This window comes from Furipterus horrens, unplaced genomic scaffold (genome assembly GCF_987537825.1).
Source record: "Furipterus horrens unplaced genomic scaffold, mFurHor1.1.pri manual_scaffold_4, whole genome shotgun sequence".
NCBI lineage: Eukaryota > Metazoa > Chordata > Mammalia > Chiroptera > Furipteridae > Furipterus > Furipterus horrens.
In genome coordinates, this window is record NW_028327174.1 from 68859079 (window position 1) to 68874252 (window position 15174).

The following is a 15174-nucleotide window of genomic DNA, read 5'->3' on the forward strand; positions in this document are numbered from 1 at the left end:
ACCTTTTAAAAATTCTCTACAAAGTATAATTAAATGCTACATTAACTAGTTACCTGTAAAAGTGCAAGTGCACTTTGGGATCTTCCAGTAAATATGTGCAGCTGAACTCTAAACAAAAGAGCCTCTAAAAGCTGAAAGGACAGAATATCTGATGCTTCCCGCTTGGCTGCTCCCATGAGAAACTCCACCATTCTCTCACATACGTAATCCTTTTCTTCAAAGGTGCTTTCTAGGTGAAGAAACTGCACAAAGGGATTTCACACTATTAATCCTGCTTCATGAGAATAAATTGTAAAACTACAGGTTTTTCATATTTCATTAAGCAACTGTCCCACAGTAAATCTTCAATGTCTGCAAAAAGGTCTTCCAGTATTATAACCTAGATTTCCCCTTCTAACCACAGTTGTAAAGTGAAATAAACACTACAGCAATACTGACAATACTCTCAGAATTATCACTGAAAAAATTCCATCTTTCCTTTCCTTGAATCAATAGGTAAATGACAGCAAAACCATGATGTATCTCCAAAAACCCACATTTATGGTCATATACAATTTAATTTGTATTGCTTAGCTGTATGATTGTATAAGAATTTTGAAAATAATATTCATATTAGACCTATGTGGCACAATAAATAAGACTTAATCGAGAAATTTAAAAGGGCTCTGGCCTGTAAGGCTCAGTTGGTTAGAGTATCATCCCGTTACTGAGAAGTTGTGGGTTTGTTTCTGGGTGAGGGCACATGCCTGTGCAGCAGGTCCTATCCCTGGTCCAGGCACATACAATCCCCCACTAGAGTCAACCAATTGATGCTTCCCTCTCGCACTGATGTTTTTCTCTCTCCCTTCCCCTCTCTCTAAAAGCAATAAAAAAATGTCCTCAGGTAAGGATTAAAAAAAGAAAGAAAGAAAGGAAAAAAGAAAGAAAGAAATCAAAAAGGCCCTTTAAAGACCAAAACTTTAAGGAAAAACATTACACCCTAACAATCTTGTAGTGATCAACAGAATTAACTCTGGCACAAGGCTCCAGGTCAAAAATCACACATATCCCACAGTCCACACCTATTCAGTACTTGTGTTAGGCAAGTAAGAATCAGAGTGGCAAGTCCATTCATTAAGGGATACCATGTTACCCAAATCTATTTGTCTTAATTACAGTTAGCAAGAAACTGACAGATCTGACAGTAATAGATTTATCTGAAAGTTTATCTGAATCTAACAGCTTCTGACTTCAGCTAGTAAAAGTTCAGATATAAATGAATATTTATTTTAGAAGTTGATTAATTACAATTTTAAGTTTAAACCTGGATAGGAAACATCCCATTTTCTCAGACTGAGAAGAACCTATTTTTTCACCAGATCTTTTTCTTTTGGCAAGGTTCAATATTAGTATGAATTACAGATTATTTCCATAAGTAATGAAGACTGATAATATATAATTTCTTAGCATTCGTGTAAATGTTATGCATGCATAAAAAGCTTATTTGTTTTCAGAGAGGGGAAGGGAAAGAGAAAGGGAGAGAAATATCAGTGTGTGGTTGCTTCTTGCGTGCCCCCACCTGGGGACCTGGCCCGCAACCCAGGCATGTGCCCTGACTGGGAATCGAAGCCATGACCTTTCGGTTCACAGGCTGGCACTCAATCCACTGAACCACACCAGTCAGGGCCATGTATAAGAAATTTAAAAGACAATTTTTTTCAGATGATTTGCACAAAATTCACTTTTCCAAAATTAAAACTGTTTAAGAATAACTAAGTATAAAATGTTTTAAAATGTTTATATTTTTTCTTTACCAACAAAGTTAGTAAAAAGCACCTCTTCACTATTTTCTTCCTGTTTAGTCTAAATTCATCTTCCAGAGAAGCGATTTTGAGGTTACTGGACTCTGAAAGTAAAGGTATTATATCTATATGCAAATAAAGCATATGATCTGTTAAGCTACATATCAATATTTAAGATGATCCAAAGAGTTATGAACACACACACACATGCACACATGGGACTATGTTATCTTTTCTACTCACAGTCCAAAAACTTTGATAATCGGGAGCATATTCAACAGCTGTTTCACACATTTCCTGCACCTCCTCCTTGGTTCCTCTCTTAGAAAATAATCTGAGGTAATGGCACCAAATTTCTGGATTGTCTTTGTTGTTTTCCAAAGCCCGAGCCAGAACATTTAAAGCAGAATCTAAGGACTCTGAACATAGCCTACATGTTTAAAAAAAAAGCAGGAACATTTTTTTAATGTTTGAAAATACTTTTAAATTAGGCTAGTCTACTTGAGTCATTTTTAAAATTGCGTTTTCTATTAAAACCCACCAGAGGCTAGAGTCACCTACAACAAAGAGGAAGATGAGGATTTTAAGTCGATCTGTTCAAAAAAGGTCCTGATTTCCCAAAGACCCAACAATTCCTTTTTAAGTGCATGCTCAGTTGGTATTTACCAGATAAAACCACTGTTATAAAATCACTAAATTATCAACTTCAAATGTGCTTTATGTCCATACTTCGCAATACCTTTTATGATTTACATTGGTCTGGGAATGCGAAAAGTTAAACAATTTCTCCTCAAGGCCAGCTACTGCCAGTACAAAATATCAAAGCTTTCAATATAATAGTTCTTTTCAACGTCAAGGGCTTGCTATCTCTTGGAGAAGATAATTGTCTCTCATGATCCTATTCATAAAATAATGTACAGTTCTTTGGCCTTCACTCAGTAAATGAGTCAGAAAAGAAAACACTGTAACTTATCCCATTAACACGAAAATGACACACAGGGTAAGTTAAATAAGCACCATATTCAGGTATGTAAGGTATTAACACTATGCAGTGTTGCCTTGTTTTTAAAAAAAGCCTTTATACCAAGTTTTAAGATAAAACAATCAGAGTAGCCTGTAAAAACAAAAACTGACTTATTATAATTTAAGAATTATAATAATAAAAGATTATTCCTGGTAACAAAAGATTACTTTCAGTAAAACCTATGAAAAAAGTAGGAGTTAGAAAATGCATTTATGCAAGAGGAGCTGTCATTTGTGAGAAAAATTACTATTTGCCTTACCTGCAAACACATAACACTACATGCAGAAAAAAAGGCAATTCACCAAAATTTAGAGGATCTTAGATAAACTTTAAATCTCCAAATGAAAATTAACAAAAAAAAATTTAACCTGTTCCACTACTTGAGTTTTCAATAAACCCAATAATTAATCCCTACAACACTCAGAATTGACTGTTTTTACTAGACCTACTTTGAAATAAGAGCCTACTAGAGTTAAAAACTATGGCTAATTTATTACCTATCCACTGAGCCATGCACACAACTCAAGATCTAATCTTAAACATTTTCTAATAGCCTTTAAACAATAAAGTGCTTTTGGCTCTGTCAAAAAACAAAGGCTCCATTGATACTAGGAAGGAAACACAACTTCCACAGAAAAATAAACCTCAAACACAAAAATATAAATGTGCAACAGTTTACACAAAAATTAGAAGCGGACCTACCCTTCGTTTTGATTCAAGTACTTGTATGCAAGCTTGAGCCAAAGTTGTACATGAGAAGGATTTTCAAGCACACTTGCTTCTAAATTAGCAATGTCATCAGTCTCATTTGTAAAGTATCTGACATCATCTGGAGTCACAACTGTATCCAAAGCTGGAACTTTTATTCGATTCCCTGGCTGAAAGGCTATAAAAAGGTATCATTAGCTTCCTTTTTCCTCTTACCCACAGACACAAGAAAAAACAACTGTCCTCATCTTTAAAATAATCTAAAAACCTAAAGATTCTAACTACATGCAGTAGCTCATAGCTTTAAGGTAAAGCGATCATACGATTTATTGTCCAAACCAGAACACTTCTAAGAGAGAAAGGGGGTGTTATTAAAAATTACACCAGGACTCTGCTGGGCCAAACAGAAGTATGGTCACCCTACTTTGAGGTAAGTGTCATCATCTGATAGTTCACATTCATTAAACTATAAGAGAAATTTACAATTTATGAAGATGGTTTATTCTGCTACATCTAAGTTAAAGAAAAAGTGTTACATTAATGTAAAGAAGCACAAGAGGGCATACACCTATCAGGTATTAGCTAATCCAAAAATAGTAAACAATTAAATTTTGCAAATTTGATATCATAATGTAAGACAATAAGGTATTCATTTATTCACTCATTTTATAAGACTACTTACTACAATCAGAAAACACGGGCTCAAAGATGATATAAAACAGAACTTCTGTCCTCAAAAAAGACACAGGCCAGTGAGTAGTTTGATGTTGTCACAATTACTAAAGAGTAATCCTTACAGTTACTGGACCATGAACACAAAAGGTCCTGCAATGTAAGGGGCAGTCCTGCACAATGAAGAACCGCCTTAAATGCCAAATGGCATAATGTTTAAAAAATAATTAGGCTAATAGACACACCAAAAGATTGGTAAAGTGGAACATCGTGATTTAATAATTCTGGATCTTAAATTACTTCTTACCATACTTAATTGGTCCTGTAGACTGTTCCTCATCACTACTGAAACTACTGTCTGAAATAGGTTTCCTCCAAAACTTCGGCTTCCACTTTCTTTTATCTTTGTAGGTTGTAAAGGGAGGTGCTAAAGTAGACAGAAGAAGACTGTTAGTTGATATACACCTACTTTTTTACAGTTTGAAGGCTACCCAAATAATACTCAAAAAGAACTAAATTTATTCTGTTGTATTAGAATTGACATGTATATATTATATTGAGACCATAATGCCAAAAGAGTTCCTGTCATAAAGAAACTATAATATTCTTTTGTGTGAGAGACATATATATATATACTTACTATGCCCTTTACTTTCATTGATATTGCTAACAAGAAGAACAGCCATCTGGTCCATTGACATTCGATCTTTGTTTACTCCAAAAAGTTTCTCAACATATTTTTCTGAAATTAAGAGTAATATTATCTTCATAAAAAGTATAAAAAACATAGATTCCAGAGAGGAGGCTAATTAAAGATTATGAATAGTTTAAGAATTAAAGAGAAGTATATGGTAATAATTAAAAACACTATGGCCTTCTAGAAGGCAAGGCCTTTATTATCTTAACTATTATGGCAAATCTGTATCATGCACCCAATTTGGGATGAAAAACCTATTTCCTAAAACTAACTAAACAAGTGAAAATTAAAAGCCCTAAATTGGTAATCAATAGATTCAATGACTTTACAATCACTCTGGGTTGTGATAACACTAAATTTAATGAACATCAATTCCCTTACTTCTGAAAGACTTGTAGTTTAAGGCTTACTATCTGGCACTAACTCTGAGGAAAAGCTTAACAATATTTACTCAGAGTACCTGAAAATAACCTATGCTTTCTATAATGTCAAAGTGTATAAAGTTCTTTTTATTTCATTGTAGAATCTAAAACTACAAACATCTCCTTTATTTAAAAAAATAATAAAAAATAAAGAGGTCTACTTAAAAATCATTACTAAAACTTCTATACAAATGTTTATATATTCTTCTAAATAAACTGAACTGTTTAGATGAGCTCTGTCCAAAGAACTTTCTGTAGTGATAGAAATATCTTATATCTGCGCTGTTCTATTGATAAGCACTTCCTCTGTTGTTGAGGTATTGAGCTCAATAGTGGCTACTAAGCACTTGAAATGTGGCTAGTGTGACTGGAGTACATTTTAATTTTAATTAGTTTAAATATGAATTGGAACATATGGCTAGTGACTACTGCACTGGACAGAGCAGATCTACATAAAAATGTCACAGGTGAATGTAATGAATTATAGCAATTAAAAGATGTCAAGAACAACTGAATATTAAATTTTTTAATTCCCTAAATTCAAATTTTCACTTGGGGAACAACAAGAGATCTTTAAAAACCTGCTGCAGCTGCAATTTCTTCATCAGTGCTTGTCTCTGAACAGCCAATCAAAGACAGATTATATGATAGAATGTCCTGGAATAGCTGTTTTCGGCTATGCGTATAGTCTTGTGTATGCTGCCTAAAATAAAATGACAACACACACAAAAAATAATAATCATGTACATTTCAAAGCTAAATTCCAAGACTGTCTTTTAAATTAAAATGTTCACAAGTTAAAACTACTCACCACTGACAATCATCATCATTGCATGTTCCTGTTAAATCAAAACGGCAGAAACACTGATCCGGTTCAATCATATTACTATATGATACTGAGCTTAGGGGAAGTTTTTCCTTGGTTCGATAGTATGGACTGAATCTAAGAAGAACGGAAGTGGACATATTATGCTCCATAAACATACCCCAGAAAATTAACAAAATTTTCCTTCCCAATTAAAATTTCTATACTTTGAGATTATTTTATCTACTGATTAATAGCAAAATTAACTCCAGAAAACAACCCAAATATCAAGTGATAAGGAGGGACAGATTATTTTTACACCCAGAACATAAATGACCTCAAATAGAAAAACAAAAAACAACAAAACAAAACCTGTATTTTAAAAGTTTTTCATATAATAAAATGCTATATAATACTGGTATTTCTTGCACACATTCCCAGCCAACAATAAAACTAGGGAAAAATTTATACTAACTGATAGGTGCTTCACCATTTTATAACTGAGTCATACCCATTTAATAATCTCATAACTTCCTCCCACAAAATTAATCCACCTGTGAATACCTAAATCAATTTTATGAGAGCTTACACAGGGTAACAATAAAATTAAAAATATAAAAAACACTCTTAGGATTTTCTTTTTTCTTCTTCTAAAATCTCTAACAGGTAGTAATCCAGAATTCACAATTCCGCCAGTAGCCAGAAATTAAATTTGACAAGAATTAATAAACCCAAGTATGACCTTCCTTACTTCCTAATATGATTTCTGTATGACAACAAGACACTCAATTTTTATTTTCCCTCAAAGAACAAGTTCATTTTTCAGTGACCATGATTCAGTATTTTTTAATCATCATCAAACAGTCAGTTATAATATCAAAAATAGGAGCAATCCTGAAACTAAAGCTCATTGAATCTTTCTTTCATACCTGTAGGACTTAAAAACTAGAAGAGGGCTGTGGTAGGGACTAAAAGGACATGGCTTCACTTCTGTTGTTTTACTTTGTGCAGTCATAAAATCTACATCCACAGAAATCTCCTGAAAAGAAAACAATAATTTCATAAGGAAAATAGGGCTAGGGTGAATTCTACATTTTATAAAGAATATGAAATGTTCAGTTACCTGACCACACAAAACCTTTCCCGTAATGCCTGTGGTAGTTTTTAAAATCAGCTGTTTTAAGCTGTCAGCTTTTGAATATAGTGTTTGCAGTTCACCAATTTTTAACCCTAGGAAAAGTTCTGGTTTTTCGACTGTGTTCTTAGGTTTATTTACACATTCTTTGTTAGGTGTATCAGTGTGCTTAAGGTTAGGTTTAGTAAAAGAATTGGATTCTATGAAGGATCTTCTTCGTTCTCTGTTTGAACCAGACAAAATCTCATCATCGACATCATTTTCCTCAGTGTCCAGACTTAATTTATCTTGAGTCAGATCATGAAGTGAGGGTTGAGGTAAAGAAAATTCAGGTTCCTCTTCCACAACTGGAGTGATATTTTGTTGTTCCTTTGCTTTAAGGGCCCGAGCTTCTTTCAGTTTCTGAATTTTCAGGGCATATTCATATTCTAGCTTTTGTAAGCGTCTTTTTTCCATAGCAATTAGTTCTGCTGAATGCTTTCTTGGACTTGATACTGGAGAATTGTCCAGTCTCATTATTTTATTTGGCTGGGGGAAATAATGATATAAATATTTTATATTGCTATGACTTTATAAACAATTTTTGGTAAAGTAAATGTGCTACCCCTGTGATACAATGCCAACATTATAAAACTAAATCATGAGAATAAACAGAGTTTTACAAGTATGCAACAGCTTTAATAGTTAATCTATGATCTACAAAAAAAAAGTCAGTACAGAATAAATAAATAAGGTTCCAAAAACATGGATGTCATTTAAAAACAAAGCTTTAATCTTTGAATATGCAAAAAAACTTGAATTATCTCTTATACTTCTTACCTTTAAAAATAATCATAAAAACCTTGTTTGCCAAATATATGTGTGTATATATATTTCTACAACTTACTCCAAGGCGATCTTGTTCCAGTTTACGTTTTCCTATTTCTTTACTTGCCACTGCCTTTGCCCGAGCAAGCTCTTCTCCATATTTTAGAGTCAAAGCTTTTTTAACTGTAACACGCTGTTGTACTTTGTGAATCTGAAAATACAGAATAATTCTGAAAATGTAAATGTAAACCTTCCTTAGAAGAGGAAATAGCTTCTCTTTGGCACAGCTGCTAATTTAGGGTATTCAACTAAAAATAAAAATATTCCAATATTATGTCTCAAGAGAAGACATTATTTTATTAAAAATTTGACCCATAAAAAATATGTAATAAACATAAGACTACAATATTTTTATTTAAAAAAAGAATATTACTTGTTCCTGAAGCTTCTTCAAAAACATTTTGTTGACACTGAGAATTTTCTCTGTTGCTTGGAGCTGTTCTGTAAGTTTTGCAATCTTTGTTTCAGCATTTCGAACAGATTCTTTCTTCTTAGCTTCTTGCTGTACTAGATTCTTTAAAACGGATTCATCTTTCATCAAGAGAATCCTAATGGAAAAGTAAGAATTCTCATTAATGTTTTTCTAAACTAGTAGACTAACACTGTCAGAATAAAAAGTTTACAAAGCAGTAAATCATTGTTAAAAATATAATTACGATATACAAGTTATGAATACTTTCATAGTCATCCATCACACAGGTATTCAAATAGACACTGTTACACTTTATAAAAGTAACTGTGATCCTGATTTTTTAAAAAATCTTTTAAATCTAAGTAATGTGAATTACAGGTAAAAAGTTGTTAATAGTAAATGTTTAATGTTGGCCAAATCTGACCCCATATGACTTCTGAAAAATGAGGATTTACGGCAGAACACTGCTATGTTTAGCTTCATTTATAATGCTAATAAACATCTAATAAATATAATCAAGCATATTTAATTAACTTACAAGTCTTTAACTCAACTAATGCAAAGCAAGGAGAAAAGGAATTCTAATTTTTAAATAATATACAGATTCAAAGTTTGGAACTGACAAGTAAAACAGGGCAAAAGACAAATTTATGGATCTAAACTTTCATCTTTTCAACTACTAAATACAGTGGTACCTTGGTACTCATCGTTAATTTGTTTCGGAACTTGTGACAAGTGCCAAAAACAACAGTACAAATGGATGAAGCACTTTCTCTTGCACGGTGACGTCATGACTCATACAAGTTCTGGCAAGTGTGACAAGTCCTGAGCAAATGCTGAGTGCTGAAAATTTTTTTCTCATCAAAATGCGATGAGTATAGGGTTTGATAAGTTCTGAAGCTGACGATAGGTACTGAGGTATGACTGTATTATGGTTAAAAAAAAAAAAAAAATGAAGCAACCTTCCCAAAAAGATATCATTTTCAACAGTCACAACAACTGACATCTAGAATGAATCATAAGCTCTGGCTGAGTTAGCTCAGTTGGTTAAAGTGTCGTCCCGATGCACCAGGATTGCAGGTTCAATCCCTGGTGATGGCACATGTAGGAATCAACCACTGAATGCATAAATAAGTAGAACAACAAACTGATGTTTCTCTCTCTCTAAAAATTAATCAATCAATCAATCAATCAAAGCTTCCCTAGAATGAACCATAAAGAGAGAGATTATGTGATAGAAAGGTTAGGGAGTAGAAAGACAGTTTTTGAAACCTTTTCATTTGTAAAGTTATTAAAGAAACAGAATCTAAATAAATTTAACTTAATCTCTTACTTTTAAAACAAACAATACCACTTCTCATTGATAATTTTAGAAATTTATGGTCATTACAATTATTTCAACTACAAAGCACATTTTTCGGGTGTAATTATCAGGCTGTGTCTCAACATTATCGCGTCTCATAGTTCAGTTAGAAGCATGTTTTCTTAGCAGTGTACAAAATAATGGCATATGCTAGAAGTAATAAAATATGGCAGTACAGACAAGTATAACTCAAAACTGAAGACATATTTGTAAAGATTGTTTTAAAGGCATTTTATTTTGTTCAGAATATTCAATCTCCAATGTCTTGTTCATAAATCAAGAACACAACATACTGTTATATACTTAATCTAAAAACTTACATAGTCTCCTTGAGATAATCTGTGTTACTTTGTAAAAACACTCCAATTAATTCTTTTTCATGAATTAAAAAAATAAAAATAGCAAGATGGCAGCAATGTTAAGAAATGAGGCTGTAAATTTCTATCTTTTTTCCTTAATTCAGATAAACTTTTGAAGCCTGTTTTAAAAACCATTAAATTGTTTATATATTATTGTTAATGATTTTTTAAAGAATTAATTCATCACTGTAATCATTTTTTTACTATCAAGATTTAAATTTTAAGAATTGATAAGTTACAAACATGGGACAGGGAAAAAAGTGTTACCATCTTTGCACAGCACCTCCCCCTCTTATTTGTAAACCTAAAAGGAGACTAGCAGAACAAAGGAACAATGTTATCTAAAACCATTTTGCTCTTCATCAATTAATTAATGGTATAAAGAGTGTTTGGAATGGAAAAATATACATGCATAAAATGATATAATTACTTCTATCAAATATATGCTAGTGGCTCTCATCACAAGAAAAAAATTTTATAACTGTGTGGGGATGGATGTTAATTAGGCTTATTGTGGTAACCATTTTACAGTACCTACAAATATCCAATCATTACGCTGTACACTCAAAACTATATTACATGTCAATTATACCCCAATAAAATAAATAACCCCAAAATATACCAATGATTTCAAGTAAATTCTATCATTCAACATATTCATTTTGTGAGGTTTTACACATATTCTCAAAATTCTGAAACCACACTTGAACACTTTAAAGTAACACCATATTTGACCATTTGTTGTATTAAACAGACTACGTAATGACTTTCCAACAGCCAAGTCCACCTTTAACAATAAAAGTATTCCTTCAAAGAAGGTATTTCAAAAATCATGCCAAAAGTTTTAAAGAAAATTCTGAAAAAGAAGTTTCATAAATGTTTTTAAGCAATGAGTAAACCATGTATAAATCTGAAGGGAAAAACACCTTTAAAGTCTTGGTAATTTAAAACTTAGTACTATTACTTAATATAAATATATAATTCACCAAATGATAACCTTATAAAGTTCTACCAAGTATAAAATAATGTGTAATCATTCCATGTATTTAGTATTTAGTATTGACATATACCACAAAGACAGCCATCTAACGTATGAGCTTTAGATACATGCAGCATTTAATCAGGTAATGAGGCTTACCTATGTTTTTTAAGTTTTGCTTCTGCATCTGAAACCTGCTTAGTAACCATTGCTATTCTGCCAATCCCATCAATTTCCACATCCGAGTTTGCTGGGGATGATGAACTTGTCTTCAGGTGATCTGACTTAATCAAACGCTGTTTTTCCCGACTAAAATAATAAAGATGGATGAATTATGCCAAAGAATAAACTGAAATTATTTTCTTTGAAGATGTATTCTATTTCATAACATAAAGTAAAAATATTAATCATATTGACTAATAATAATGATGATGACCAATATGCATGATCCAAGTTGGCTTTCAAAGCAGACAGTGTAGCCAATAGTGTAGCCCTGACCTGTGTGGCTCAGCTGGTTGGGCATAGTTCCGCAAAGCAAAAGATTGCCGGTACAATTCCCAGTCAGGCATGTGCCTGGGCTGCAGATTCAGTTCCCTAGTCCAGCGATGTTTAAGAGGCAACTGATCATTTTTCTCTCATTCTGTTTCTCTCTCCCTTCCCCTCTAGTTAAAAATAAATAAAATTTTTGAGGGGGAATAAGCTGCTAGTGCAGCTCTCCTTTATATTATAGCTTTTCTCTTTTTCTAAGCTGTTTTCATCTCAGTGCATCAGTGTATTCAAGTCTATAGATGATCATGTGACTCCCTCTCCTGTGTGAGTTATAAAGACATTAATTCTGCAACTTGAATAAAATCAGCACTATACATTTCCCAATGCCAATAAACTGTAGATGAACTTAGTTAAGTACTGGAAACATCACATACCTTTAAAGCTAATTATATAAAATGCCACTTACTTAGCAATCTCTTCCTTTAACAACCGATATTCAATCTTCTTTTCTTCAGGCAAAGCTTCAGGTGTTCGCATGGGATCATTTTCTTTCTCAGATTTTGGAGGTACCTTCAGTTTTGAAGCTTGCTAGAAAACATTTGAAGTCAACCAGATCAATAGCTTCCCCTTATTCCATATTAAGATGTTATTTTACATTGCAACCTATTATGCACTTATAGATTTAGAAACAACTACCTTCATTGTTTTCTATTTTTTTTATATTAAATTTATTGGGATAACACTGGTTAGTAACACACAATTTCCAGATATACAGCATCATAATCTGACCTGTGTACACTCTAGTATGTGCTCACCACCCACAGTCTAGTTTCCTTCCACTACCATATATATTTGACTCCCTTTATCCACTTTATCCTCCCCCAACTGCTTGTTAACCAGAAAATTAATTACATAATCTACTAAGTGGTCAGGACCTACAATTTGAAAATAATTGAACTAAATCATATCTGAACAACTGTGACAGTAGGAACAGGGATAAAAGTTATACTTAGATCATACATTTTAATAAAAACTGTTTTCTGGTAATATAACACAATTTCAAAACAGTAAATTTCCTTAGGACAAAAAACAATCATCTACTATTTGAAAACTGGACTAGTCAATTGGAAACAAAAATAAAGGGGATTAATAGCTAAATATATATCAATTTATACATACTTCATTATATAAAGTCCTAATAATACAAATACTTAAAATATATCCACAATTTAATATATTAAAAATCAATACTTCTAAGAGGTTTAATTTTCAGGAAAAATAAACCTTAATGATTGTCAATAAATTATCTTTCTTTTTATCTTTCATTATCACACTCACCTCAGCAGTTCGTCTTGCTTCTTTAATCATGGACTCCAATCCACCAAAAACACTATTTGTTGACTTGGAAACCTCCCCATCAGATTCACTGTCATCTGAATCATTCAGTGTTACAACCACTGATTTATGCTTTGGAAGCTGCAAAGGCAATATATTTGTTACTCTTAATAGCAAAAGTATCTCTATTCTTTTCTTGGCTCTACCACAATTAGCTGCATGGCCTTGAACAAGTCACTTAACCTCTTTAAATTTCAACCCATAAAAATAATGGACTCCAAGTACACAGTCTATAGTTCGTTCGTTATATTGCGTAACTGACTTTGTCCCACTCTAGCAATAGTACTGGTAATATGCCAAAAACATGCAATAGTGTATATTCTCAGTTTTTAAAGACACTACTATGATCACCTTCTACATTGTTTTATTTTATCAAACTTTCTGTGAAGAACCATAATGTTATCTTAAGTGAGCTCTTAAAACCAAGGTAAAAATTAATGATTCTAAAAACTTTTTTAAAAACTTGTTTTTTGCAGTTATATATAGAGGATAAGTGGGCAAAGTTGGTTTACCTAATGGAGGCAAGATTTCAACTTGGCTTTGCCCCATTTATATGTTTTACTTTGAAGCCATTAGAAAACAAGGCAGAAAAATATTGTCATTTCAATCTCCTTAATAAAGAACATCATAAATAAATTCTTATAGTACAGTACAGTCATCAATTGTAAAAATATGAGCAAAGTATAAACAAAGACAAGGAAGATGAAAATATACTTTGCTAAAATAAACTCTACAATAGACAGAAAATCTGAGTGGACCAATTTATATAGAAAAAACCTGAGGAAATGACAGAGAAAGCATAATCTATTCTGATGAATATAATGCTTCCCCCAAAACATAAACTCTACCATTTTCAAGTGAATAAACCTATTTCACTATTAATAAAAAATAAATTTGTATTTACATACGTATGTATACATGCATATAGATGAACAATGAGGTGGGAAACAAGACTGTGAAATTGTATACAAATTTCTCACAAACTGTTTGAATAAAAATAGGATTAAATATTTCATTTGTTTTACCGAGATGACAGTTCGCGGAAGACGAGGTCCTCTGTGAAACTTTGGATTCTGTATCCTAGGCTGAGATACTGTATTAATACTGACTATTGAAAGATTGCTTCTTGGCACAGGCTGTGAATTGTTCAGAGCTGGAGGTGAAGGTGGGTCACTATTACTGGATGTTTCCTAAATAGGGAGGAGACAAATGGGAAACACTTAAAACGGAAGAAAGAAAGAAATTTCTGTCATCTTTAAAAATCCTGAGCAAATTAGTACCAGACTTATCTCTACTTTATAAAAGCCCCTAAAATTCCAAATAAACAGAGCAGGCCAACCTACAATTTAAGCTCATGAGCACCACCTAGCGGTTCAAGTATCTAAATTACCTCTGGCTTAAAAGCTCTTTTATTTGCTAGAGATTTAAGGAGTTCTTCACGAAGCAGCATTTCTTCCTCCTCTTCCTCATCTGCAAAAGGTGGTTTTGGTGGCTGTTCTGGATCTTCAGGTGGAAGAGGTGGTAAAGGTGGTACAGGAGGTAGAGGTTCAAGAGAAACACACAAGCCTTCCACATAAGGCTGGCTCAAATGTGGCAAAGACTAGTTATTTTTAAAAAAGAAAAAATAATTACAATGCAAATTTTACCAATTTCAAATGTTTATCTGTGGAGCATCATTAAATTAGTAAAAGGTAAGCTTCAGGTTACTATTTTAGCTGTATGCTTAAGTATATTATAACTCAAAAACTATCCCAAAATTCAACATTCAGCCCTGAAAAGAATAATTTTTATAAAAATAAAATCAATAATATTTGAAACATTTATGAACCTCAAGATAATTAGACCAACTTCTCCATTTCCATTCTTATCTTTATTTAAAATCTAAAAAATCAAATTTTATAAGGTCTATTCCTCCAGATGAGTACCTGAAAACAAATAAAGATGTTGAAAAGCGAAGGACATGATACTTAAGTAAAAACAGAAAATTAGGAACCAGGAATTCTGGAAAATGGATAGTCCAGAGTAATTTAAGAAATAAGCATCAGGAAGACTTACATTAGCCTTTT

The 15174-nt window shown here is 32.5% G+C and overlaps 1 protein-coding gene across 1 annotated transcript in view; it reads right to left on the bottom strand.

The window, feature by feature from the left end:
* ZFC3H1 (zinc finger C3H1-type containing) overlaps nt 1-15174 on the bottom strand; it is a 56337-nt gene that overhangs the window by 16034 nt on the left and 25129 nt on the right. Inside the window, exons 8-23 of the mRNA XM_090273625.1 lie at nt 14499-14708; nt 14134-14298; nt 13052-13189; nt 12180-12301; nt 11384-11533; nt 8485-8659; nt 8131-8262; nt 7233-7772; nt 7039-7148; nt 6116-6247; nt 5886-6007; nt 4826-4927; nt 4493-4612; nt 3508-3691; nt 2025-2211; nt 54-242 (exon numbers count right to left, since the gene is read on the bottom strand). Coding sequence (XP_090129751.1) covers nt 54-242; nt 2025-2211; nt 3508-3691; nt 4493-4612; nt 4826-4927; nt 5886-6007; nt 6116-6247; nt 7039-7148; nt 7233-7772; nt 8131-8262; nt 8485-8659; nt 11384-11533; nt 12180-12301; nt 13052-13189; nt 14134-14298; nt 14499-14708 — 2778 coding nt within the window. The remainder of the gene's footprint in view (nt 1-53; nt 243-2024; nt 2212-3507; nt 3692-4492; nt 4613-4825; nt 4928-5885; nt 6008-6115; nt 6248-7038; nt 7149-7232; nt 7773-8130; nt 8263-8484; nt 8660-11383; nt 11534-12179; nt 12302-13051; nt 13190-14133; nt 14299-14498; nt 14709-15174) is intronic.